At 44.1% G+C, this 25,977-nt stretch overlaps 2 protein-coding genes across 4 annotated transcripts in view; both read right to left on the reverse strand.

Moving 5' to 3' along the window:
• Pheta2 (PH domain containing endocytic trafficking adaptor 2) overlaps nt 1-6,738 on the reverse strand; it is a 34,898-nt gene extending 28,160 nt beyond the window's left edge. For 2 of the 3 annotated variants that reach the window (XR_004518111.1, XM_010634427.2), the window contains exon 1: nt 6,671-6,738. Coding sequence is in view for 1 of the 3 variants with exons in the window: in XM_010634427.2 (XP_010632729.1) it covers nt 6,671-6,712 (42 nt within the window). In the remaining 2 variants the exon portion in view is untranslated. The remainder of the gene's footprint in view (nt 1-6,670) is intronic. The other variant, XM_010634433.2, reaches the window with a different exon arrangement.
• A 2,271-nt stretch (nt 6,739-9,009) lies between these two features.
• On the reverse strand, nt 9,010-24,676 carry Wbp2nl (WBP2 N-terminal like). Its single transcript, XM_010634424.2, has 6 exons — nt 24,552-24,676; nt 14,773-14,881; nt 14,389-14,530; nt 14,149-14,241; nt 12,375-12,479; nt 9,010-9,548 (listed from the first exon to the last, which is right to left on the reverse strand). The coding sequence occupies exons 1-6, from the start codon at nt 24,662-24,664 to the stop codon at nt 9,019-9,021; spliced, it is 1,092 nt and encodes a 363-aa protein (XP_010632726.1). The 5' UTR covers nt 24,665-24,676; the 3' UTR covers nt 9,010-9,018.
• Nucleotides 24,677-25,977: the final 1,301 nt, after the last annotated feature.

Genomic DNA, 25,977 nt, shown 5'->3' on the forward strand with positions numbered 1-25,977 from the left:
GGTCTCACTATGTAGTTCAGACTGCCCTGAAACTCATTGTGTAGCCCTGGCTGGTCTTGAACTCACAGGGATCCTCCTGCCTCAGCCTCCCGAGTGCTGGGATTACAGGCAGGTGCCACCAGGCCCAGCCTATCTTACTTCTTTTAACTGCTGCATAGTATTCTAATGTGGGGATGCATGGCTATGTATACATTCAGGACCTCTTTGCTACTTCCAGGTTTGGGCAGTTATGAGTAAAGCTGCTAGAAATGCTTGAGTGTAGATTTTTTTTGGTAGACATAGATTTTCAACGCATTTGGATAAATACAGCAGCATGATTGTTGGAATATAAGGTAAGGATATGTTTTGTTTTGTAAGAAACTGCTAATCTGTCTCTCAAATAAAAGACTTAGGTCTGCCATTTCGTTGTGTGTTCTGTATCTCCTAGCTTTCTTGTGCCTTGTTCTGTATGTTTTATGTTCACTTGATGTTTTTCTTTCTTTTTCAGTTGATATTTTTGTAGTAAAATATTGTCTTTCTCATTTTCTTTTGTGTACTTATGTAGATTTTCTTTGTGCTTACCATGGGATTTATATTTAACAACCTAAAATGATAACATTCTAATTGGGATTTATACCAGCTCAACTTCCATAGCATACAAAAATTATGTTTCTTTACCTCCATCCCCACATCTTTTGGTGGTTGTTGTCACAAAATCACATTTCTATACAATGACTCCAAAATACACATTCTTTTGTTGCTGTTTTGTTTTTGGTGCCGGGGATTGAACTCGGGACCTTGCGCTTGTGAGGCAGGCAGTGGAACCACTGAGCTAAATCCACAGCCCTTGTTGTTGTTATTTTTGAGACAGGGTTTCACCATGTAGCCCAGGCTGGCCTCGAACTCTCGGTGATCCTCCTGCCTCAGCCTCCCAATTGCTGGGATAACAGGCATTGCCACCATACCCAGACCTTGCCCCCCCAAATAAAGAATAATGTTTCTTATTAGTCTTTTCAATTATGTAGACAACAAATGGTGGAGTAATGAATTTTCATTAAAATGCCAATTTTAGCTTGGTGTTATGGCGCATGCCTATAATCTCAGTACTCAGGAGGCTGAAGCAGGAGGATCATTGAGAGTTCGAGGCTAGCCTGGGCTACAGAGTGAGTTCAAACTCAGCCCAGGATGAACCTGAACTAAATAGCAAGACCTTGTCTCATAAAATTGAAAAACAAAAATCAAAACCCAACTTTCATCATTGCCTGTGGGGTTACCTTTCCTGAGATCTTTATTCTTTCATGTGGCTTCAAGTTACTGGTGTCATTGCATTTCACCACTAAGAACTTCCTTGAACACTTCTTTCTCTTTTTTTAATATCCCTTGAGGGTTTTTTGGTTTTTTGGTGTGTTTTGTTTTGGTTTTTGAGGCAGGGTCTCACTGTGTAGTCCAGGCTGGTCTTGAACTTGCTATGTACCACAGGATGGCCTCAAACTCATGGTGACCCTCCTGCCTCAGTCTCCCGAGTGCTGGGATCACAGATGTGCACCACCACGCCCAGTTTCTCTTTTATTTTTGTTTTTCCCACTCTGCTATGATTTGAATATGCCCACCAAAATTTACATTTTCTTCTTCTGTTGAAATTTAATCCTCATCATGAGTCAGTAAGAAGTGGGACAGGAGGGACCTTTGCAGATGATTAGGTTGTAAGGGCTGCATCCTCTTGAATTAATGGATTCAGGGGATCTGTGATAAAAACCAGTTTGGCTGTCTTCTGTATGCACACATCTGCCATGGGAGACCCTGCACCACACCTTTGGACTCGGGTTTCTGCCAGCAGAGCTGGCTCCTCACCTTTGTACTTTTCAGCCTTCAAAACCGTGAATTATAGCACTTGGGAGGCTGAGGCAGGAGGATCATCATAAATTCAAGGCCAGCCTGGACTACAAAATGAGTTCAAGGCCAGCCAGATCTACACAGTGAGACTTTGCCTCAAAAACAAAACAAAACCACAAACTGGCTAAATTTTTATTCTAAGCTTTTCTAGTCTGTCATATGAAGTTGTAGCAATAAAAATACAGACATGCACTTTTCTGCCTTTTCTTCTTGTAACTAAGCAGTTGTGTGGTTCTATTTTCTCTCCTCGCTTATAATATCAATTTTATAATATCAAGTTTTTTAAAAAAAACTTTTTAAAAGCCAGGTGCAGTGATGCACATGTGTAATGTAAGCTACTCAGGAGGCTGAGGCAGGAGGATTGCAAGTTCAAAGCAAACCTGGACCATTTAGTGAGACTTTGTCTCAAAACCAAAAATAAAAAGCACTGGGGACATAGTAAGGCAGGAAACAGCCAAGGAAATGTCTGGAGAAAGAAGGGAGGCCTGCCTTGGAGCTTGCTTTCTGGTCTAGAGCCACCTCCTGAGTTAAACATTTAGTCCAATACCAGGTTATTCAGGACTAAATACTGTAGAATGTGAGAAAGTAATAAGGCGTCTTCATTGCTTTCTCATTGCTGAGACACAATATGGGACACCCACAAATGAAAGCAGGAGAGGTATATTCTGGCTCACAGTTTGCAGAGTGCAGAGGACCGTAATAGTGATTCTGCCCAAGGCAGGCTGTGAAGAGAGAACGCAACTGCCTTGTGTGCTGAGGTCAGAGTAACTCACACCCAAATTCCGTTCCCACAACTAAAATCTTCAGGCTAGAAGGACAATGTTCTAATTACAATCATATATTTTGTCTATCCTGTTCCTAATTTGAGAATGCTTTGTCTTGTCCTTTATGAGCCTTGTTTACATTCCTTTCCATAGAAACCACACATCGTCTTTACCAACATTGATTGCTAATAAAAGTCAGTGCCTGGAAGTGGCCAGTGCCTTTGTCTGTTGTACTGGCATTGGTCATCCTGGCACCCCACTTTCTCTCTGTTCTGTCTCTTAGTGTACTTTTTTCCTCAGGCCTGCGTCGCACACTGGGCAGGTGGGGACTAGAGACTTACTGCAGAAATCTCTGCAGTAGAGGTTTCAGCCCAAAGTTGGCTGGCTCCAACGTAGGACAGCATGGTAAAGGGGATGGCAGAGGAGAAACAGCTCACGGGAGCAGGCAGGAAGCAGAGAGGGATCAAGGAAGAGGAAGGAGACAGGACCCTTCCAGGCCACACCCTCAGTGATCATATCCTCCAGCCAGGCTTTACCTTCCAACGTCACATTTAGCTATAGACTCATCAGTGGACTGACCCATTGCTAAGCATCGTGCCCCCAAGATCACCTCCCAAAAGCCCCACCATGAGTACATGATGCTTTGGGGAGACATCCAGATATAACCATAACACCAGGCAATCAGTTTATATACAGGGAGTCTCCAGACAGGCTCCCAGTGGCCTTCAGCGACCCTTGGCTGACTTAAGTAGAGGCTCTTTCCATCGTGGTCCTATTATTATACAGGAGCCCTGCTGATGTAAGACGGGGGCGAAGGGAAGCCTGTGTAGTCTTATAATTAGGTGTCAGTCTTTGGTCAGCCTCTCCCCTAGAGTTGTCCCTTACAAGCACTTCTCAGTTGTTTAATTTCCTCCTTGTTTGCAGCAAGAAAGCTAGAAGGTGGTTGGAGTTAGGTGTTTCCCTTCCCCAGGTCTGCTAGGCTCTGGTAAAGCCCCAGCCAACAGGTAGGCTCTGATTAAATAGTTCCTCTTGAGGACAGACCTTGTTAAACAGAACAGAATGCAGCCAGGCCTGTAATCCCAGTGCTCCGGGAGGTTGAGGTGGGAGGACTAAACATTCAAGCCCAATCTGGGCAAGTTAGCAGATCAGCAAAACTCTGTCTCAAAATCAGTTTTTAAAAATTTTAAAAGGATTGGGGGTGTTGCTCAGTGCAAAGGCCTGGGTTCAATTCCCGGTATGAGAGTGAGGATGAGGGTAAGGCCAAGGGTGAAACAGGATGCCGGTGTGCTTTGGGTGTACTTTCAAATCAGCTACTTTTCCACTTCTATTGAAAGCACTAAGTGCTTTTTCTTCAGTCTCTACTGTATGGACCTGACTGGACTCCTAGAAAGGAAACTTACAAAATAGCAGTACCCTGTAGGGCTGGGCCCCGGGCCCAATTCCCCAGCTCACCCAAGAGGAGCTTCCAGAAATTCAATTACAATTTAAGTTTTCCCACCTTGGTACTGGCTCCTGTGGTGAGTTTCAGTAGTTGAGCTTTTGCTTTTGGTAAGCTCTTACAATTTTCTGTATCTACCTGTCTGTCTTCCCAGTTTTAAAGAAAGAGGTTTATCTCAGAACTTCATTTCTCTGATGGATCTAGAAAGTTGTTGGTTTCTTAATTTTCTCAGCCTCTTCCTCCCCTCTCTTTCTCCCTCCCTCCCTTCCTTCCTCCTACATCTCCAGCCCCTGACATTTTCTTATCATAAGGGAGAAGGTGCTGACTTCTAAATTTCTTAGATGCCAGACTAGAAAAACCTCATCTCCTTTTTGGAATTCTGTGAAGGGAAAGGGACCATTTTCAGGCAAGGGATATTTGCCAAGGGCCAAGCGGTCTCCTTCCCAGGCTGGGCCACATGCCAAGACCACAGGCCTTGGAGGTAGAGAAGTCAGAGTAATGCAGGTACCTTCCCTTATCCGGAAGCCTCTCCTAAATTGTGCAGGCCTCTACCCTAACACTTCTGTTAGCAATCCGGACTCTCTGTCTCTCCTCTTAATCATCAAGTAAAAGCCAGAGGTCTAATTCTAGAACTGGGTCTGAAGGAGAGGCTCGGGCAAATTATTTCTAAAACAGTTCTTAAACTGAGATACACCACAGCCCAAACAGGGGTCTGAGGACCAGGGAAAAAGTAAGAAATCAGAGCAGCCAAGAGGAGGCCTGGCCTGTCCCTCCAGGAGCCACAACAAGACGGACTCCCACCCTCTCCCATTCTATATTTTGGGGTAGGTGGGGCCTGGGACAGAGTGAACCCTTGCAAATCGCAATGAAACTCTACCTATCGGGCCATGGGTGTGCCCCTAAGCAGGATTTGTGGAATCCTTAGTGCACATTTCCTGGCACTGAGCAGCCTCAGTAACTGCTTGACCTGAACTGATCCTCAGGAGGCCCAGGGCACCATATGCAGCAACAAATGAGGGGCTAGCCCACCAGCGTTGCACTAATTTCTTCTGGCCCTCCTCTGCGTGGAGAGTCAGAAAATCACCTTTTCTTGTACAGGCAAACACTCCATCAGTGAGATTTAGAGACATCAACATCAAGAAGATCCATCTCGCCGGAAATGGTGTTGTACAACTATAATCCCATCACTATGGGAGGCTGAGACCGGAGGATTATAAAAGCAAGCCCAGACTGGGCAAATCAGCAAATTAGCAAAACCCTATCACACACAGAAAAAATTTTTAAGGACTTGGGATGTAGCTCAGTATGAAGGCCCTTGGTTCAACTCATAATCCATCTTTGGAATAAGACAATGAACAACATGAACCAGGTAACCACAAAGCCCAGCCCGGAAGTTAAGAGCCTAGCCAGGAAGTAGTTGCCCTACTGGGTGGTCCCAAAGGGATCAGCACAAAACAGTGACTGATGTAGATCCCCTCAGAAACAGAGAAGCCAAGGCCAATGCAGATGTGTGAGACAGCAGACTTTAATGGAGGTGTAAAAACAGTGACCCAAGCCTCTTCCAGTTACGTGATCTCTTCTCTTCTCTCCTCAGGACATATTCAGGAAGGAGACCTGCTTGCCAATGACAACCCAGAAATCAGTCTCCATCTGTCCCTGAGCTGTTGTGCACTGAGAGGTTCAGACCTCTTGCTCTGGTCGACCTGAAAGCTGTGTTCGAGTATTTTTCTAGAGAATAGGAGCTGTCTCACATATGTATTTTGAGATCCTGGGTCTGGGGGACACCTGGAATCAAGCAGCCTTTCCTCTAGTTGCTCACTTGGACGGGAGCACACTCCCTAGGTGTCTACATGGCCAGCTCCCCCACGTCCCTTTTCCTCTAAATCTTTACTGAAATTTCACCTTCTCAACAGGCTATGCTATTACAACCCATCCCATGTCCACCCCTCAGCATTCTCAACCTCCTTTGCTCTATTTTTCATAGTTCTTATCGCTTTCTCTTTCTCTTTGCTTCTTCTGCAGTTTCAATACGATAACACCTAGTTATAGCGTGATTGTCTTTACTGTCTGGCTCTTGGTAATGCTTGGAATGTATGCATTCTAAGACCAGAGATCATTGTCTGTTCTGGTCACTGATACGCTAAGCACTCAGAAATGGCACAGAAGAGACACTGACTAAACAGTGTTGAGTGTGTGGTGAGGAGGCACCTAGGTCCTGACCAGCCACGTCCTGGCCAGTTGCAAAGCTTTAGCTCACAAGCTGAGGCAGTTTGCTTCTATCCTGGCCCCAGTCTCAGGATCTACCCTATGAGACTGGGATCCAAGCACCTCCTCTGCACGCGAAGCATCTGGAAGGGTGCTGGGCACGCGCGAATGGTGAACAAGTGGGCCATCTGATTACCGCACCGCTGAGCACCTTCACCTTCCTCTGTTGTAAGACCCCTTTACTTAGGGGCCATCACCAAGACTTTGGGGCCACAGTGAGCGTATGAGAAGGGTCTGAGAGGTCATCCAGTACTGAAACCAACTTCTCTGGCTCTTTTTCAAACAGACTTGACCCATGACCCCTTTTCATATCACACCCATTAATATGTACCTGACTTCCTTGAAAATGCCGTCCTTGACAACATAGGTGCATCCGGTTGCTTAATCATTCCATTGAGGGTCAATCGATGACTCTAACCTGTTGTGAAGAAAGATCCAAAATTTTTAAAAAGCCCTATACACAAAAAAGTTAATCCTTTCATTGTTGTTTGTAATAGCAAAACCTGGGGGGAAAAAGACCTGAAGTGCCTTATAATATGGATTGAGAAAATGTTATGCTGTGCCTAGGTCGTAGAGTATTAGACACCCACTATTAACATTTGAGTTCTTAAAGATGTACAAAAATGTTAGATGATTTAAGTGAAAAACTGTACATACAGCACAGTATCAACTACATACAAGGGATGCAGAGAAGAAAAAAAGATGGGTTTAAACTTCTTATGGCCTAGTAATATTGCAGATTTAGGCTCCTGAAACCCTCCTGTGATGATGCAACACTTCATAATACTTCATAGAACATTTTTAAGTTGTCTTGCTGGATGAGCCTACAACAAAGTAAAGGCCCATGGAATCAGAAGCGTGGCCACAGTGGGTGGATGGTGAGCTTTGAAAGGGATAAAACTCTACAGGAGCCTAGAGTGGTGGCCCACTGCTCCCCAGGGAGCAACCAGGAAATACATTTCATTGAAGAGAAGGACACATTATAAAATATTTACACTGAGCCAAACAGCTAAAAAGTGATCATTATAAAATATAAATATTTTTTACAAATATTCTATAGAGTTCAGTCTGAGGTGGCTAAAATCATGGTAGTATATTCTTCCTACAACTTGGTTTTCTCATGTAACTCTTAGAATTTTTTGCATATGGAGCATGAGGATACCAGTTTATGTATTTCCTCTTTTTATTTTTGGTGCAGGGGGGCCTTGTGCTGTGAGTAAGGCTGACCACTGAGCTAACCACTGAGCTAAATCCCCAGCCCTCTGCATTTTCTATTAATGAACATATAAGTTACTTCTAATTGTTTGGAGACAAGGTCTCACTGTGTAACTCAGGCTGGCCTTGAACTGTGTATCCTGGGCTGACCTCCAACTAGCATCAATCCTCCTGCCTCAGCCTCCTGAGTGCTGGGATTACAAGTGCGCACCATCACATTCAGCAGTTATTCCTAATTCTGTACAGTTAGAAACAATGAATCCCATGAAATCTTCATGAAACTGCTATATCAAGAATGTTAATATTTTTAAGTCTTTGAAGATGAAACCAGTTTATTTCAGGTCACATTTCCCTAACATTAGTCAAGTTTTATCTTTTCAAGTATCTTTTAGCCATGTTATTGTCTCAGTTAACTGGCAGTTCAAAATTTTTGTCCTTTTCTTTTCTTTTCGGTGGTTTTGCAGTTTTTCAAATGTTTGGACTACAAATTTGTTTGTAAATATATATGTTGGAAATTACTTTCTCCTAGTCATCATCTATCTTTTAAACTTGCCATTCAGAAATTTAAATTTCTGATGCAGTGTCAAAAACGATACTCATTGCTTTGTTCTTTTTAGTCTTCTAAAGGCAGCTTTCTGTACTGCTAGACACCATTTTAACAGCTGGGGAATACTCCGCTGTATAGTTAATCATAATTTTAAAAATTCTCAGTACTGGAAATGTAACTAACATAAAGAAGGTTGTGAAAAAGAACTGTGTTCAAAGTGGTACTTTTAGTATACACCTTAGGCCGTAGCAAACAAAACATAATAAATGTTTCTTGGATAGAGATGAGGAGAAAAGCAAAGGCTTTTTTTCAAACTTATATTCAAGGTGTTTTTAAAAACAGGCCAAGAAGCCGGGCACGGTGGCACACGCCTATAATCCTAGCACTCGGGAGGCTGAGGCAGGAGGATCACTGAGAGTTGGAGACCAGCAAGGGCTACACAGTGGGTTCCAGAGCAGTCTGAACTACATAGTGAGGCCGTCTCAAAAAAAAAAAAAAAAAAAAAAACAGGCCAAGCTTCAACCAAGTCACTGAGGAATTAGTCCTACAGTGCTACTCTTCCTTTAATCCACCTAATAAAGAACTGCTTTTAAAATCTATGCCTAGAAGCCGGGCGTGTGGCACACGCCTTTAGTCCCAGCACTGGGGAGCCTGAGGCAGGAGGATTGCTGTGAGTTCGAGACCAGCCTGGGCTACATAGTGAGTTCCTGGTCAGCCTCAACTACTTAGTGAGAGCCTGTCTCAAAAAACCAAAAAATAAAATAAAATAAACTCTATGCCTGGAATAAAGCTTAGCGCTTCCGCCATGATCGCCCTTCCACAGGGAGGGGCAACTATCTGCGCCGGGCGTATACCTAAGGTCTTCTTAGCTTCACTTCAATTTTCGGGTGCGACTTTGCCTGGTGAATCTTCAAGGTTTACATGTTGGGAGGAGGTGAATGGGCCTGAGAAGATGAGGAAGGAGAAACCCCATATCCAGAACTCTGGGCTGCCACAGAGTCAGGACGCCCAATACCCGAGGCCGTCGGCGGAGCTCGGGACCCGGAAGGTGGGGTTTCCCGTCCGGAAATGGGGACTCGAGGCCCAGTAGGCGGGGCCTCGTATCTGGGAGGTGGGGACTTGGAGCCTCCGGGTTGACCTCCGTATCCCGGAGGCGGGGTTTCGTATCTTGGAGGCGGGGCTCCATAGCCTCCGGCTGGAGCTCCGTATCCGGGAGGCGGGACACTATATCCCCCGGGTGGAACTCCGTAGCCTGGAGGCGGAGCCCCGTAGCCGGGAGGCCGGACACCATAGCCCCCGGGTGGAACTCCGTAGCCTGGAGGCGGAGCCCCGTAGCCGAGAGGCGGGGCTCCGTAGCCCGCAGGTGACGCTTCAAGTCCAGCAGGTGGAGCGCTGTATCCCGCAGGGGGCGCTCCGTATCCTGGAGGTGGGACTCCATAGGCAATAGCTGGGAGTGCCAAAGAAAAGGTAGAAAAATTCAGTTACTCTGCGGACAAGGAATAAGTGATAAAGAAAAACATAAAATAATGCTAAAGTCAAATAACACGAGAGAATTCAGTCAGAGTTGTACTAAAACATTTCTTGTAGTCACCCACCAGAAGGCTTTCTCATTATGTGTTGTGCAGAATTTCAAATGAACATGAAAAAACCCTATCTGTACATATTTTACTTCGTACAGTTTGTTTGATAATGAATAAAGTAACATATGCTCAATGAGAAATATCTGGAAAATGGAAAAAGGTGAAAAGATAAAAAGGAATTATAATTCCATCACCAAAGACAAATGCTCCAATATTTTGATATATTTTTTGTAGACACTCTGAATAACTTTCACACAATCATGATCAAATTGACTTTTGTTGTGGTGGTGGTGGTTTTGATACTGGGGATAGAACTCTGGGCCTTCCCATTGAAATATATCCCCAACCCTTTTCTTTATTTGTTACAGGGTTTTGCTAAGTTTCCCAGTCTGGCTGGAACTTGTGATCTTCCTGCCTCAGCCTCCCAGAATGCTAGGATGATAGGTGTGTGCCGCTACACCTGGTTGACCATATAATTTTTTACCTAATTTTTTGCTCTTATTATTACAAGAAATTTCTTTATATAATTAGTTTACTGCCTAAAGCAGGCAAAATAAAAAAGTAAATTTAAAGTTGAAATCAAAAAAATTGAAAACGAGATCAATAGAGAAAATCAACAAATTCAAAAGCCATTTCTTTGAAAAAAGTCAATAAAACAGGTAAACCCATACCTAGGCTAACAAAAAGTGGGTAAGGGAGGGATAATCAACAGAGAAGAGAAGGGGAGCAGAGGGGAAAGAGGGAAGGGGAGAGTGAGATTTTTTTTTTTGAGACAGTCTTGGTTTGTTGCTCAGGCTGGCCTTGAACTCCTGGACTCCAGTAGTCCTCCTACTTCGACCTCCCAAGTTCCTGAGACTACAGGTGGCCCAAACTACTAATATCAGAAACAAAATAGGGAGCAGCCTCATTCATGGGTAATAAAGTAATATCTTGAACAATGTTATATCAACAAATTTGATAACTTAGATTAAATGGACCAAACTCCTTGAAATATGCAAATTACCAAAACTCACGGTAAGAGAAGCAGATATAGATAACAACCTCACATTTATTAAATAGATGTAATCAATTTTATAACTTTCTAAAAGCAAAGCACCAGGCTTAGGTGGGTAAGAAAGAAATTACACAAATTCTCTACACTCTCTTCCAGAATACAGGGAACATTTCCGAACTCATTGTCTAAGATCAAAAATACAGATAAAGATATCATAAGGAAAGAAAACTACACCAATACATATCTTTCATGAAAATAATTGCAAATATCCTCAAAACAATATTATTAGTAAATTAGATCCAAATATGCCTAAAAAATTGTACACAATGGCCAGGCATGATTTATTCCAAATGTACAAATCTGGTTCAACATTTGAGAATAACCCTAATTCATCACATCATCAGGCTTAAGAAGAAAAATCGTATGACCAAATCAAGAGACAGCAAAAGCACTTGGCCAAATCCAGGTCCTAATTTTGATTTTTAAAGAATGAACATCTCATGGAAATTCTGGAATAAAGGTAAACTTCCCCAACTTGATTTTTAAAACTATCTACCGAAAGACTACAGCTAACAGCATAATTAATGGTGACAAATTAAGATGTATTCCCTGCTTAAGTTCAGGGTGACAATATTATGTGAATCCAAGCTTAACTCTCTTATGGCTTCTCTTATATGAGAAATCTAAAGTATTTTAGCAAACTAAAAGACAGATGACGATAGGAAACAGATCGATAGATCTTTTGCAAATGGAAAAGAAGCAGAAAGATGGAGGAAAAGGAGAATGAGGGGTGGTTAAGGGGGTCATAAAAAAGTTTTAAGAAATGCCATATAGGGCTGGAGATTTGGCTCAGTGGTTCCACCACCTGCTTCGCAAGCACAAGGGCCTGAGTTTGATTCCTGGTACCAAAAAAAAAAAAGAAAAGAAAAGAAATATCATATACATGCTCTAACTCCCCATGATGAATGTAATCATTATGTACTGCAAACATACACTAGTGAAAAAATTTTTAAAGTAAAAAATGTTGTGACTTTTACCACAATAAATTTTTTTCAAACTCCAACGATACTTACTTCTAGATTATGAATATTGTGCTCTAACAATCTCTGGAAGCCACGATAACTATTAGGGTTATAAATAAACAGCCTCTGGTTATAAATTAAATTGAGAGCCCGTGCACCTGCACAGCACACTCCAAAGGGAACCCACACGAGGGCCCGCCTGTTCGAATCTTGTGGCAGACCCTTTTCACCCCACCAGTAGGGAGCAGACCACAGCTGATTTGTCACCCAGAATCCTGACGTTGACAGTGGACAAGGGCAAGTGTTAAAGGTCACAGGGCAGAAGCCCATGGCCGGGGAACCTGGCGGGCCTGAAGGGCATGGCAGCATCACAACGGCTCTGCTCGTGTGGGATGAGGAGAGGGGGAAAACAGAGCGCAAGTATAAGGCTCAGGCTCTAAGCATAAAGTGACCTCCTCACTAGCAGGAGCTGCTCAGGAACGCTCTGCGCTGAGACGGAAGTCCAGTCATTTGCTGACTAGACACCGGGGTTCACCGGATCTGGAAACAGGACCACGGGCTTAAGCACTCTCCAAACCCTGAACCTCCGCTGCTTCTCCTGCAGTGCAGCTGAGGCCAGGCTGCAGTGAAGGGAGGTTTGAGCAGTGCTATACTTTTCCATTCCTACCATACCTTACCTCGACAGGGTGCCTCCGGAGGGCACACACCTCCCTGTCCGGTAACGACATAAATTCTTAACGGGCCGAACCAGTAATCTGTTCCAAGTGGAGATCCCCGGGCAGCTGAGAAGACAAATTTGGCAACATGGGAACTCTCAGTTCTTTTAAGTCAGATATACAGAAGCTGTGGACTGAATAACCAACAGAGTGTTAACTGCCACTGACAGCAGTGAGCTGAGCACAGCTTCTGGACTCCTCAGCCTTCCTGTCAATGCTAAACTTTCTGAATGTGATAAACATTTGAATGCTAATATAAACTATATATTAAGTAATAATACTGTATTAATGCTAAATTCTCTGAATTTGGTAAGTACACTGAAGTTAAATGAAAGAATGACCTTGTTTTTAGAAGATCACAATTGAATATTTAGAAATAAAATGATCCTTGTGACTTAATCCAAATAATTCAACAAAAACAAAAGCAAACATGAAAAACGTTAATAATGAGTGACGCTAGATGAAGGGTTCATTCTTATATTCTTCCAACTTTTCTATAGCTCTGATTTATCTTTTCAAAATAAAAAATTTAAAAAGAGAGAATAGGTTTATCTTCACTGTTTACCATGTAGCTAGTCTTGGAAAATTATATAATCTTCAGTCACTCAGTTTCCTCAGCTATAAAGCGGAGATAATATCACATCATAATATTACATAATATTACATCATAAGTTTTTTGTGAGGATTAAATAAATTGACCTATATAAAGGGCCTGGGATACCGCCTAGCATATGGTAAACATGCACCAAGATTCACCAGTACTATGTTCTAAAAGTGAACTCACTTCCAACATAGACTAACTCGTGTTCTTCACCGTGGTTTATGGCATCAGGATCTATTCTGCGTTCTAAGCTAGAAACTTCACACCCTCCTTCACGGCCCCCGTATCGCACCCGTGCCTCGACTGCAGTCCACACCAGGGTGTGCACTCGCGCCTCAGTCTCCACCAGGCTGTGTTTTTCTCACCTGGCTTGGAGTAGAGAGTGAATGGCCACAGAGGAGAAAGGGCTCCAGACAGAGTAAATGACACGGTGGGTCAGAAGCGAGAGAGAATAAGGCACAAAGGAGTCCAGTGCGTAAGAGTGCAAAGGGCACGCAGTGAAGCTGGATCAAACAAGAAGACATCAGAAAAGGATTACTTGTAGTCGACATTGGAAAGAGTTCTCTCGCCTGACGTGACGGCACACACTTGTAACCCAGCACTCGGGAGGCTGGGCCAAGAGATCGCCATGAGTTGTTCAAGGCCAGGCTGAACTACAGAGCGAGAACCTGTCTCACACAAAAAAGGAGGGTTCTCTGGCCCATCCATTAGACCAACATGGAGCGTGGTAAGTGCATCTTCTCCCTCTCATGGAAGACAAAGACTAAAACTGAGAGAAGTACAAGGGACCAGCGCGGAGAGGCCAGAAGCTCTGCCAGCAGAAGAGTGAAGACAGCCGGGCTCCCTGACGCTAGCAAGGCCCCTCGATGGAGCCACAGGACCAGCACTTTCTGCAGGTTTGATTAGTCGTTTAGGGACGACTGGAAGCTCCCTCTTCACCGCAGGCTCCTTTAGGACAGGGAGAGGCTCAATAATCTATGTGGGGCCGGCACACACTGGGTGGCTCGGGAGCTGCCTGCCAAATACCCAAGCGAAGTGCCCGACCAGAAGCCAGCAGACCTCCGCGGAGTCACGGTCCCCTGTCAGTCCCCTCAGAACCCCAAGCTGCTTCGTTTGTCTGTCAGCATCGCTCACCGGCAGAGGCGGCTTCCATCATCAACTGGGCAAAGTAGATGGCACCTCCTTTCCTGAAGACTAATTTAAAAGTCGCCTGTCCTTCCCAGCCACCTGAGGGGAGAAACAACACAAACTCACTCACAGACCACAGCTGGCAATAGGACAGTGCCAGAGCTGAGGGCAGAGCTGCTCAAAACGGTTTGGATCCAACACGAGTCGTGGAGGGAACAGGGGCCGCTCCCGAGGGGAAGCTCTCACCATCCGGAGCTGCCTCAATGGTGCCCGTGATGTAATTTGCCCCGAAGACCGGCTGTTCAACAGTGCAGTTCTTCACCAGATTAAACGGCATCGTGAAAGACAACATGGGGTCGTTGACGGAATGCGAGGTCACGAAAATCACCTAAGTGGAGAAGGAAACTTGTGAAAAGGAATACAGAGTTTGTCCAGGGATTCAGACTTCTAAAGCAAGGTCAAGGCTGCTGAGAAACAGCACCCTTTTCCTCCCGTCCCCCTTCAACATGGAAAAAATCTCAAAGTGCAAATGTTTTAAACTGTTTTGAAAGTTGGTGCTTAACTGCTCTTGAGTGTTAAGGACAACAGATGCAGAGCGACCCGGTGGGTGAGAGGATCAGGGGGAATTACCCGGTATGGAGTGAGAAACAGTGTTCCCCTCTTTGTGCCACCGAAGAGGTTGGAGCCCTCTGGTTGCCGTGGGAAGGAGAGCTCCACATCCGAACACTGCTTCAAGAGACTGGCAGAGGAAGGGCACACAGAACACAGCATTTAAATAAAGTGGCGCACATAAAGCTCTTAGCAGTTTCTAGTCCAGGGCAAAAACTCCATTGTAAATGTAACTGCCGAACCTGCTTCTTTTTCCTGTACTGAGGACTGAACCCCAAGACCTCCCGCATGTTAGGCAGATGCCCCCTCACTGACCTACATCCCCAGCCTTTTGTTTATTCTGAAACAAAGTCTGAGTTACCCAGGCTGACCTCGAACTTGAGATCCCCCTGCCTCAGACTCCCCACTGGCTAGGATTACAGGCATGCAACTAGCAACAGCTTTTATTTTTATTTTTATTTTTATTTTTTGGTACAGGGGATCGAACTCAAGTTCTTACGCTTCCGAGGCAGTTGCCAGAACCACCGAGCTAAATCCCCAGCCCAACAGCTATTATTTTAATGAAATAAAAAGGGATTCAAGTGAGCTTATTCTCTGACAATTCATTCTTCTCCCTCCTTACCTGGGGATTCACTTTCTTGTCAACTCTACCCCTATTCCTAATCTTCTTGTGCAAGAAGAATAAAGAACAGGACTAACGGAAATGTGTGTCCCTGGTAAAGACGGTAAGACACGCAGACTGTCTCAGCACCTTCTGTCGCTCCTGAGGCCTATGGAATTCTCCCTTCACTCTTTACCTGGAAAACGTGAACTCATTCTTTGCTCACTCATAGAATCGTACCAAGGTTTTTTGCTTTCTTAATAACTATTTTATATCGTTTACTTGCTCAATGTCTTCCCTAGTGATTACTAGGGACAATGACTGCTTTCTTTACTACAGCAGCCCTCCGAAGACTAAGCGTTACTAAATAAATATTTATTGAAAGAATGCATGAATGAAGGAAAACAAGAACACAGGGCGTCACAACGCAGGCCACAGGTGACATACATCACGCAAACAGCACAAAAATGTCACAATGACTGAGGGAGAAGAGACTAGCTTTTGTTGAAGCAATCAGGAACAAAATCATGGACAGGCTACAATCCGAGCTGACTCCCGAGAGACGGGTAGTTTTGGTAGGCAGAGGTGCAGACAGGAAATGATTCAGACGGAAAGGAACAGCACTACTGGAGGCGCAGGAGCAGACGGGGAGCAGGTTACACACTTTGGAGAAAAACATCCCAGCACTGTGGCTTCCCTGGAACATAGTACGGAGGGGAGGTTAGGAAGGATAATAAAAAAATGGGGAAGCCATGCTGGGACTAGAGCTGGGAGACACCATTCGCCAGGCAAGAGGGAACTGCGTGTGGGCTGTGTGTTTCTCAGAGTGGAAGTCACGGGGCTGAGGTGGTGGTGGTGTGTCCGAAGGACTGATTTAAGAATTCTTAAAATAGTCCCGACCTCAGGTAACTGAAATGAGAGCGGTAGCGTGCAGATCAAAGGGGGAAGATTTTTTTTTAATGTCTGTGAAAGTATAGGCTATCAGGGAAAAAAATGGAATAGGGAACTCCAAATGTCCAGCTACAAAGCAATGAATAAACTGGCCAAAAAATGCAAGAATCACTTTTTTCAGGGCCCTAGAATCCAGCCCGAGGCTTACAGGCTCCGGCACTCGCTCCTACCACGCCATCCACCACAAGAAGTTGCAGCTGATGCCAGGGCCGTGCCCCTGAGCCTCTAAAACCATCCTAAGCATCTCCTCAATACATACACAAGCAGCAGTTTGAAGCAGAATCTTTTCAGTCTCAATAGAAACAGAAAAATTAATAAATAGCAACTGACCACTGTGTTTCAAATAGTCGATACCTATTAACAAACGCGAATTGACATTTGTTACAGTTCAGAGTTAGGGCATCCTCCAAATCTCATGTGTTTACAGGTGAGACTTTGGAAGGTGATTGGACCATGAGGTCTCTAATCCACCAGTGGATTAACCAGCAATAAAATCTCAATTCGATGGGGTTGCTGGGAGGTGATGGGAATAGGAGGTGGGCCCCAGTTGAAGGCAGTGATCACGGGGGCACAACCTCGGGGCTCATATTTTGTCCCTGGCCCCCTCCACTCTGTTTTTTCTCTCTTTGCTTCCCAGCTGCCATGAGGCAAACAGCTCTCCTCCACCAAACCCATCTGCCGTGATACTCTACCTCACCCCAGTCCAAAAGCAATGGAGCCAGCGGACTGGGGACTGAATCCTCGGAAACCATGAGCCAGAACAAATCATTCTTTTTTTTTTTTCAGGTATTTATGTCACAGCGATGGAAAGCTAACATGCCATCAAATACATAAGCACTGATCAACCCACCCAAAAAAGAGGTCTTCAGGATAGTGATGATTTCTACATGGGGCTTATCTACTATAACCAAACCCTGGGTGAAACAAAGTTAGGAAACACTTCAAATGCAAATGAATTTTGGGAAGGAGGGACCTGGAGAGAACAGTGCTGTAGCGACAAACTATCCCTATAAAGCAAAAAAAGATAAACCATCTAAACTTCAAGTTGAATTTGTTGATTTTGTTTGCATTTTTGTACATAAGGAGTTTTTGTGGTTGTACAGAAAATCCACAGCTATGCTGAGTGCTCTATAGCAGAATGGAATGGAATGGAAATCCTTAGCTGATTTGTATAATGCAAAGACAAAGGGAACTGAAGAAAGGGTGAAAAGCAGGAAATAGGAAACAGGACTGGAAAAGCTACCACAGATTCAGGAGGTGGTGGCAATGACAGTAAGTCCAAAACATGTTTAATCTTGTGGTATCCAACTAGGCTAAAGGTGGGATATCATTTTACTTCCAAAGCTCAACAAAAGTGAAAAATAAGACAAAATAGAAAAAGTTTGTAGCAACTAAGGAAGTGTTTATACGAGGGAGGAAATCTGAATCTCAGTAAGTGAGCTTTGTGGCATCCCGCACTCCTCAGCTGGGAAGCAGCTTTAACTACAGACATCTGCATTCACAGTATAAGTACCAAGCGGTGGAGGGAGCAGAAAGGATAATTATACATCTATAGTGATTTGCCCACACCGTATAAAGATGCAAATTGTATTTGAATATGGTGGGGCACCCCTACGATCCCGGCACTCCAGGAGGCTGAGGCAGGAGGGTTGCAAGTTCAAGTCCAGCCTGGGCAACTTGGCAATTTAGCAAGATCCTGTCTCAAAAGAAACTAAAAAAGAGATGGGGATGCAGCTCATTGTGAATGCCCTCAGTTCAATTCAATTCCCAGACCATCGAAATAAAAAAAAATGTTTTGAAAAGAAGGAATTTGTAACAGCAACAAAAGGGAGGGGGGGTGCTATATAGGACCAAAGTTTCTGCATACTATTGAAGCTGTGTTGCTATTAACTTGAAGTACATTGCTATAAATTAAGGCATTAGCTACAAAGAAAATAACTAAAATATAAACAGAGATACAAAGGAATCAAAGTGGTACTCATCTATTAAACATGAAAGAAGAAGCCGGGTGTGGTGGCTCACGCCTGTAATCCCAGCACTCGGGAGGCTGAGGCAGGAAGATCGCTGTCAGTTTAACACCAGCCTGGGCTACATAGTGAGTTCCAGGCCAGTCTCAAATACATAGTAAGACCCTGTCTCAAAAAACCAAAAAACAAAAACAAAAATGAAAGAAGGCAGTCGTGGAGGAGTTGAACAAAAAAAAAAAAGATATAGAAAACAAATAGCAAAATTGCAGAAGTTAAGTTCTTCCTTATTAAATGCAGTGGGCCAGGGATTTAGCTCAGTGGTTCCACCACCTGCCTTGCAAGCACAAGGCCCTGAGTTCAATTCCCAGTACCACAAAAACAAAAAAAATAAATTAAAAGCAGACATTAAACTCTCCAATTAAAAGGCAGCAATCAGTAGAATATGAATATTATATATTTGCTAACAAGCATGATTCCACCATACACTGTCTACCACAGGCCCATTAGATCCAAAGACATAAATAGACTGAGAGGATAGAAAAAGATCAAAAAAGAACTAGAGTTGCTGTATTAATATCAGACAAAACGACTTTAAGACAAACATTGTTACAAGAGGCACAGAGGATTATAAAAGGAGCATCCACCGAAAAGGAAACACAATTAAAAGTATGAATGCCCCTATAAACAAAAGAGCCCCCAGAATATATAAAGAAAAATCTAACAGAATTAAAGGGGAAAGTAATTTAACAATAACGGCAACAGACTGCAATGCCCCTGTTCCATTAGTGGACAGAGATTACTAAGGAAATAGAAGTTTTGAACACCATCAATCAACCAGCCCTGACCAACAGAGCCAGAGCACTCCACCCAGCTCTACCAGGATGTACACTCTTCTCAAGGACAAAGGCAACACTCACCAGGATGGACCACAACAGGGCCACACATTTTCTGTATACTAGTGAGATTAGTTAAGAATTCTTAACAAATTCAAGAAGATCAAAATCATATAAAATGTCTTTTCTGATCATAATGAAATGAAATTAGAAATCAAGAATCCAAAGAAGCCAGGGATGATGGCACACACCTATAATCTCAGCACTTGGGAGGCTGAGGCAGGAGGATTGCCAGAGTTCAAGGCCAGCCTGATCCACAGAGCAAGACTCTGTCTCAAACAATAGCAACAACAAAAACAAAAAATCCAAAGAAAACAACGCCACCAACATGTGGAAGTTAACAACGCACTCTTAAATAACCAAGTGGTCAAAAAAGTCATGAGGAAAATTAGCAAATTCTTTGAGAGCTTTTGGGGTCTGACCCAGATAAAGACATCATAGGCAGGGTTAAAAATGACAGAAGAGTGCTGAAGTGGTTGCAAAACTTCTCCATAGGGATGATCTGGATCTTAGAAGTAGAGGCCATTTAGTGATTGAAATGGACATGAATTTTTTTGCAAAGAGGCAGTTGGTCACCCTGCTTTCTGCATCCAACTATTGTGGAGAGTTTGGCAATGCAGGGGCCATGATGAAAACGGATGAGCCATTCATGTGCTCCTTTCAGATTGAACTCAAAGCAAGCAAAGATGTCATTTCAACACTGCCTAGTCGGGACTTGTAACACTAAGTACGTAACCTTCGTTTTAAAACTGTACTGTGTACTGGACAGTTTGCTCAGATAGATCTGGGTTTAGGGAGCCCCTCCTTCTGTTTTTGATTTGATGAATGGCATTTGCTGGTTATAACAGCAAATGAAAGATATGCAACTCTCAAGGAAAAGTGTTCCATTTTTGTTTTTTAATTCCCTGTTCTTTTTGCAAATGACTTTAACGATGGTGTTAAAGCTGTACACCCCAGGACAGCTTAGCTTGTCTGAGGGGAAAGTATACAAGTGATCTTTTTTAAATTCAGCACAACCCATGAATAATGTAAATGCTCATTTTCTTTAGACTATAAAGAGAGCCCTAAGGTGCTCTGAATCTGTACTTGTTATTGTCATAAAATGCATCTCCCATTGATACAAACCACTGTGAACATTTTAGAATTTGCTTTCCGAGGGATTGCTTTTTCTGCTTGTGGTCTTGCTGTGTGCAAAACGTTTTTACAGCTGTCAAAGGTCAGAGAGATCCTCAACCTTGCCAGGGTCCCTGGTTATGCTATATATTTCATTAAAGGACACTTTCCCCTTCTTTATAGTACACTTAAAATTATGATTAAAGCTATTCTCTTAAATGTTTGTGACTTTTTACTGAAGCCAGTTTCTGTTGGAGTATGTACTGACACCCACCTCGGGGCAGAGCGGCGTAGCTGAGGATACATACCACCTCCTTGGGGATTCAAAACCAGGTTTCTGATTTTTGAATAGTAATTAATATAGCGCTCTTTAAGGTATCATGATTAAAGTTCATATCATTTTGTACAACTGCCATACATTCTATTCATTAAGTAATCCTTTGACAGTTGGACGGGGCCAGAACCTGTCCACTCAGAGACCTTCAAATTATAGAAACAATACTGTTCATACATGTGACTGATTATGCTTTTGTTGGCCTATATTCTCCTTATTCTCCAGTGAAGTTGAGGATTATGGGTCAAAACAGAGGGACAAACTTGCTGTCCTTTGTTTTCTACAAAACCCACAGTATCGCTGACATTTTAAACTAAGATCTTTAAAAAAGAAATCTGTTTCAAGAGATGACCATGTATAACACTGTGTGGTGAAAATGAAGTCAGTCCTACGAGGGAAACAAACGAGAACCAAGACCTGTCATATAAAGGTACAAGATCCCAATGATGAATGTAAGTAACTGTACTGTATACCTAAAATGTACCAATAAACTCAATGAGAGAAAAAAAAGAAAATGAAGTCCATCTTATTAAATGACAAGCTTGTTAAAAAAAAAAGAGGTAATACTCAGCTAATGTTAGAAATGAAAGAGAAATCATTAAAACTGATGCCACAGAGACACAAAGAATTATGAGAATATGAACAATTACATGCCAACAAGTTGGATAACCTAGAACGAATACATTTCAAAAAAATGTAGAGTAATAACAAGAAATTAAATCAGTAATCAAAACCTCCTGACAAGAGAAGCCCAGACCAGGTGGCTTCACTAGATAATTCTACTAAATATTTAAAGGAGAATTAACACTAATCTTCCTAAAATTCTTCCCCAAAATTGAAGAGGAGGGAACACTTCCAAACGTACTCTGTCAGGCCAGCATTATCCTGATACCAAAGCCAGATAAAGACAGGACAAAGGGAAAAACAGTACAGATCAACAATTCTCATGGATATTGATACAAATATATTCAACAATTAGTCATAGATTCTTGGTAATGACCAAAAAAAATCCAGAATATCTCAGACTGAGGGCTGAGTAAAGGTTTGCACATACTGAAATACCAACTACTGAAATCAATGATTCAGGTATTGGCACTGGAAAGCATTCTGGATATACTGGTAAATTAGGAAAACAAGTTACAAAGCAGTTGTGTGTGGAGGGGGTATTTTCACAGGGAAAAGCGTAAAAAAGAATTCATACCAAGATGTGAAAATTACTGGATATTGGAATTGGGGCTCATAACTTTTCCTAATCTTTCTGTAATAACACGTGTGCTATTTCTGCACAGGTATTAAACAATGGATAAAATAAAACTCAATTTCCCCCCTCTTTATAGCACAGCCCAGCCCACACATTCATGGCTTCTCATCTAGGATCAGAAAATTTCTGTACAAAACACAGTCAAATTCTGATAAATGTCTCAAGTGTGCATTGTGTATTGAAGGAAGAAGTCAAAATAGAACCAATCTCCTGCCCAAGCTGTTTCCTTAGTTTCTATCCTGGAAGCCAAAGCACTTGTGTTATCTTCACCAAGGGCCTTCTTTGGTGAGAAGAAAGCAGAGAAATAAATGGCCCTTTTATTCTTCAAGGGGCAGCTGGGATGACGGAATGAATACATAGTATTTAAGTTCAAACGCAAACCAAGCTCCTCTGCACGCACAGAACATACAATTTTGAGCACATTCTTTCTGTTTCAGGTTCCCTGCTTGTGAAACAAGGAAAATAGCACCAATCCTCATTACAGACAGAGCAGTTTTAGCTGTAAACCTTTTAGGACATTTTTAACTGCACAGTGAATGCTATTAAGTATCCAAGAGCACAGAAAGGACTCCGTAAAGATAACTCAATATTTCTTATTATCCCTCATTTTTTAAAACACACTTCATCCCCTGCCTCTAACACACAAACAGCAAAGCAGAGGGACACACACGTGGTCCAAGTAAGAAGACCCACAAGCACCAGATTTGCCATGGCTTCGTGACACCCAGATTAGAGGGCTCGGGGTCATCACGGTCAGTGTGGCAACTGGTCATCTCCTCCTGTGAAACCACACAAAGCAGCGAAGGCACTTCAGGAGCAAGTGGGGATGTTTGACTCCACAGCTGGTACGACACCGTCCAGAAAACGTTCCGGGGAAGGAAACATAGGAAAGAGAACGTGGATATCGGCACATGGTGGTGTCTTCTCGGATCTCCCTGACAAAATGCATTAAACTGGCCTTGGTGTGGCACCCAAGTGCTCACGGCTTAGGTGGGTGTCTTGGTCACTTTCTCATTGCTGATACACAGTACCTGACACCTGCAGCTTAAAGGAGGAGAGGTTTGTTTTGGTTCATGCTTAAATCTGTTCACACCGTGGCAGCCAGGAAGCCGAGAGAGAAGGGAGGACCCGGGGAGGGAGGGACTCTTCTGACCAGACCCCCTTCCTACCAGCAAGTCAGCTACATCACCCCCATGATTCAATCACTTCCAAAAACCCCACTTCCGAACACAGGAGGCCTTTGGGGGTCTATGACAGTGGGAAAAAAGAAAAATGAGAGCCAATCAGTGTAGAGAGGAGTATAATTCAGAACTGCATGCTGGGAGATGGAGAAATACTGTGAAAAGCAGGTAGGGAGTGTGGGAGAAAGGAGTAGAGCCCAGGGTTTAGGTATTCAATTTTGCCTCAAGATAAGCTCCTCCCAGCTGAGAAGCTTTGGCTGCAACCACACGGCATCATTCTTCCTGACATCTCTTCTTTCAGTCCTGTTCTTTGTTTGTTTGTTTGTTTTTCAATAACAAGCAGTCACCCGTCTCTGGTTTGAATGAGAAGGAAAAAGTCCAAGGGCCAGCTAGTTCTTAGTTCTTAGATGCATGTAGGATGGAAGTCAAATGTGGGCTGGTTCTTGAGCCTACTGACAACCATCATGGTTGTCTGCCCTCTTTTTCAGGACCCTCTAAAGGGGGTTCCCCATACCCACAGACAGGGTGTTATGAATTAGCTGAGGATTCTTATTTGATTTGTACAGAAGTCATGAATTGGCAAAGTGTAGCTCCTAATATTAATAGCCCTGGGCCTTTTTTTTCTTTTTTCTTTTTTTTTGGTACGGGGATCAAACTCTGGACCCTGCACTTTTCAGGAAGGCGGCAGAACTAAATCCCCAGCCCCAGCCCTGGGCTTTGAATGCCAGTGGCTACCAACTCTTTTAGTGCTCGTTGCCCTCCTTGCCACCTAGAACCAGGAGCAACCAGCAGGCCACCAGAAATGGCAACTCCTGGCTCTTCTTCATGGCCCGTCATCATCCCAGAGTGCAAAATTAGTTCCACCACCAAAGGCTGCTACAACCAAAGCAAACACCACCCCCAAGAGTGGTTGCGGGGGCATCTGATGCAGCAGGTTCGCTGCAAGACATCTGGAGGCAGCTATGGAATAAAGGTATGTTTTTAGGAACGTCAAGCCCTTCTCTCTTGTCCCAGAAGAAGACTGTGATCGTTCTGGATCTTTCTAGAATGATCCACACCCCACTTCCTGAGGCCTCTTTTGGGTCAACACAGCAGGACCTATTCTGGGGAGCCTGGGAGGGGCTCACCCAAGGTCCTCTGTGCTGCCTCACCCTGCAGAGTCACATGCACTGTGGCACTGAAACCCGAAGGGACAGCCACACCCAATGGCCACTGGGTTCCAGCCTATTTTCTGGGGCATCTGTGCCTTCCAGGCGATATGATGGTATCCTCCACACACCCTTCACGTGCATTCGTGGCCGCGTGCTCCCACCCGCGACCTCAAATCCCCAAGTTCCCAACACCAGTGAAAGCCTTGTCCTTAAACATCAGGGGCAGAGCTAAAAGGCGGGAAAGCCCCTGATTGGCTGAAAGCCTGCAAGCCAGCAGGGCCGCCCCATTCCTCTCCCTCCCCTGTTCTCCTTCCTCTGGGACAGTAGCCCGGGGGTCCCCTCAGGCACCTTTCACCATAAGAGATGGCAGCCCCCCTGCGGTTCTCGGTGTGGCTCTGATTCACTGCCATCTTGCTATGAGGCTCTTCCCACCAGCCCGTCCGCGGGAACGGGCGGGGCATCTGCCACGCCGCTAGGCGGGACCGCTAGGGGAGGGCGGGGATTATGGCACAAAGGCGGGCAGTGAATGGGCAAGGCGTCTGGTCACGTGAGGACTACACAGGAACAGGCGGAGCCAAGGTGAGACTCACCCCTGATGGGAAAGAGGGTGGGTCCAAGGCGTTGGCCCTGCCCCGGAGAGCCAAGGAATTGAAGGATAGGACAGGGTCCTCCACGTTGGTCCCCGGAGTGGCTGACCCTTCCCCCGGTATCAACTTGAGTTGATCCTGCCAGGAATGGAAGTTAAAAGTAGCATCCCCAGAACCTCTGCCAGGATTACCCAGCACCACCCCCGACCCGAGCAAAAAGGTGCTACATTTTGGAGAAGGACCAGAAAAGTTCCTTTTTATTTTTGTCCAGGACAATTTGTCTCTGTTCAGGCCCACAAAGCTTTCTCCCGTCAGAGAAGGCCTGGAACCAGAGCAGCCTGTCTTGTGTGATAGCATCCAGGAAAAGCAGGGAAGCGGAGGTTCAGCCGTGAGTCAGGGACAGTTCCAAAGTGAGAGAGAGAGAGAGAGAGAGAGAGAGCCTTTGTGTGACATCCGTCACACCTGCCCTGCCCCTCCGGAAATGATCGTGAGGCTCTGGAGGGGCGCCTGGTACCGGAGTTGCTTTGAGGACCAGGATGTTGTACATATTCGTTTCCTCCAACGCTTTACAGATAGCACAGAGGTCTTCAAATAAAGGGCTAACATCTCCTTGATTACTCTATTTCAGCGAGTGCAAGATGCTGTTATGTATAAAGTGCATTATTAATGTGCCATTGAGGAATAAAGTGCCAAACCGACACTCCACTGATTTCAACGTCTTTATTCCAGAACTTTATATTAAATGCAAGAACAAACAAAACACCGTGGGAACAGTATCGTCTCTGTCCTGTCATAGTAACACAATGCAACCTTGGGCAAGAGGATTGTATTCCCTGGACTTTGGTTTCATATCTGTACAGCGGCACTGGACTATGGGCTCTCAGGTTCCTTTTAGCTGTGGTACTTGATGGCCACCTAACTGCTGTCACTCAACTCTCTTCTCAGTGTCATGTTGCCACTCTCATTTTACTTGAATGCTTCCTTAGTCTCCTGATTCATCTTCTTCCAGTTCTGCCCCACCACCACCACTTCCCTCCGTTCATTATGTACTTTGCACTCACCGCACAGAAAGCTGAAGCCCCACAACACGTAACTGGATATATTTGTCTCATTCAGATTAAATAATTTGGTGAGAGTCATGTTGTTTGCTGGCTACAAAAGGGACTGGACATCTCAAGATGTTTATG

The sequence above is a fragment of the Fukomys damarensis genome, unplaced genomic scaffold, assembly GCF_012274545.1.
Source record: "Fukomys damarensis isolate Sample0158 unplaced genomic scaffold, DMR_v1.0_HiC HiC_scaffold_19, whole genome shotgun sequence".
Taxonomy (NCBI): Eukaryota; Metazoa; Chordata; class Mammalia; order Rodentia; family Bathyergidae; genus Fukomys; species Fukomys damarensis.

Coding starts and splice junctions, on each gene's coding strand:
- Wbp2nl (XM_010634424.2), bottom strand. CDS start 24,664: ATGCCCCGCCCGTTCCCGCGGACGGGCTGGTGGGAAGAGCCTCATAGC. Junction 14,531..14,772: donor TGTTTCTCACTCCATACCGG/GTAATTCCCCCT, acceptor TTCTCCACTTAG/GTGATTTTCGTGACCTCGCA. Junction 14,242..14,388: donor CATTGAGGCAGCTCCGGATG/GTGAGAGCTTCC, acceptor TTCTCCCCTCAG/GTGGCTGGGAAGGACAGGCG.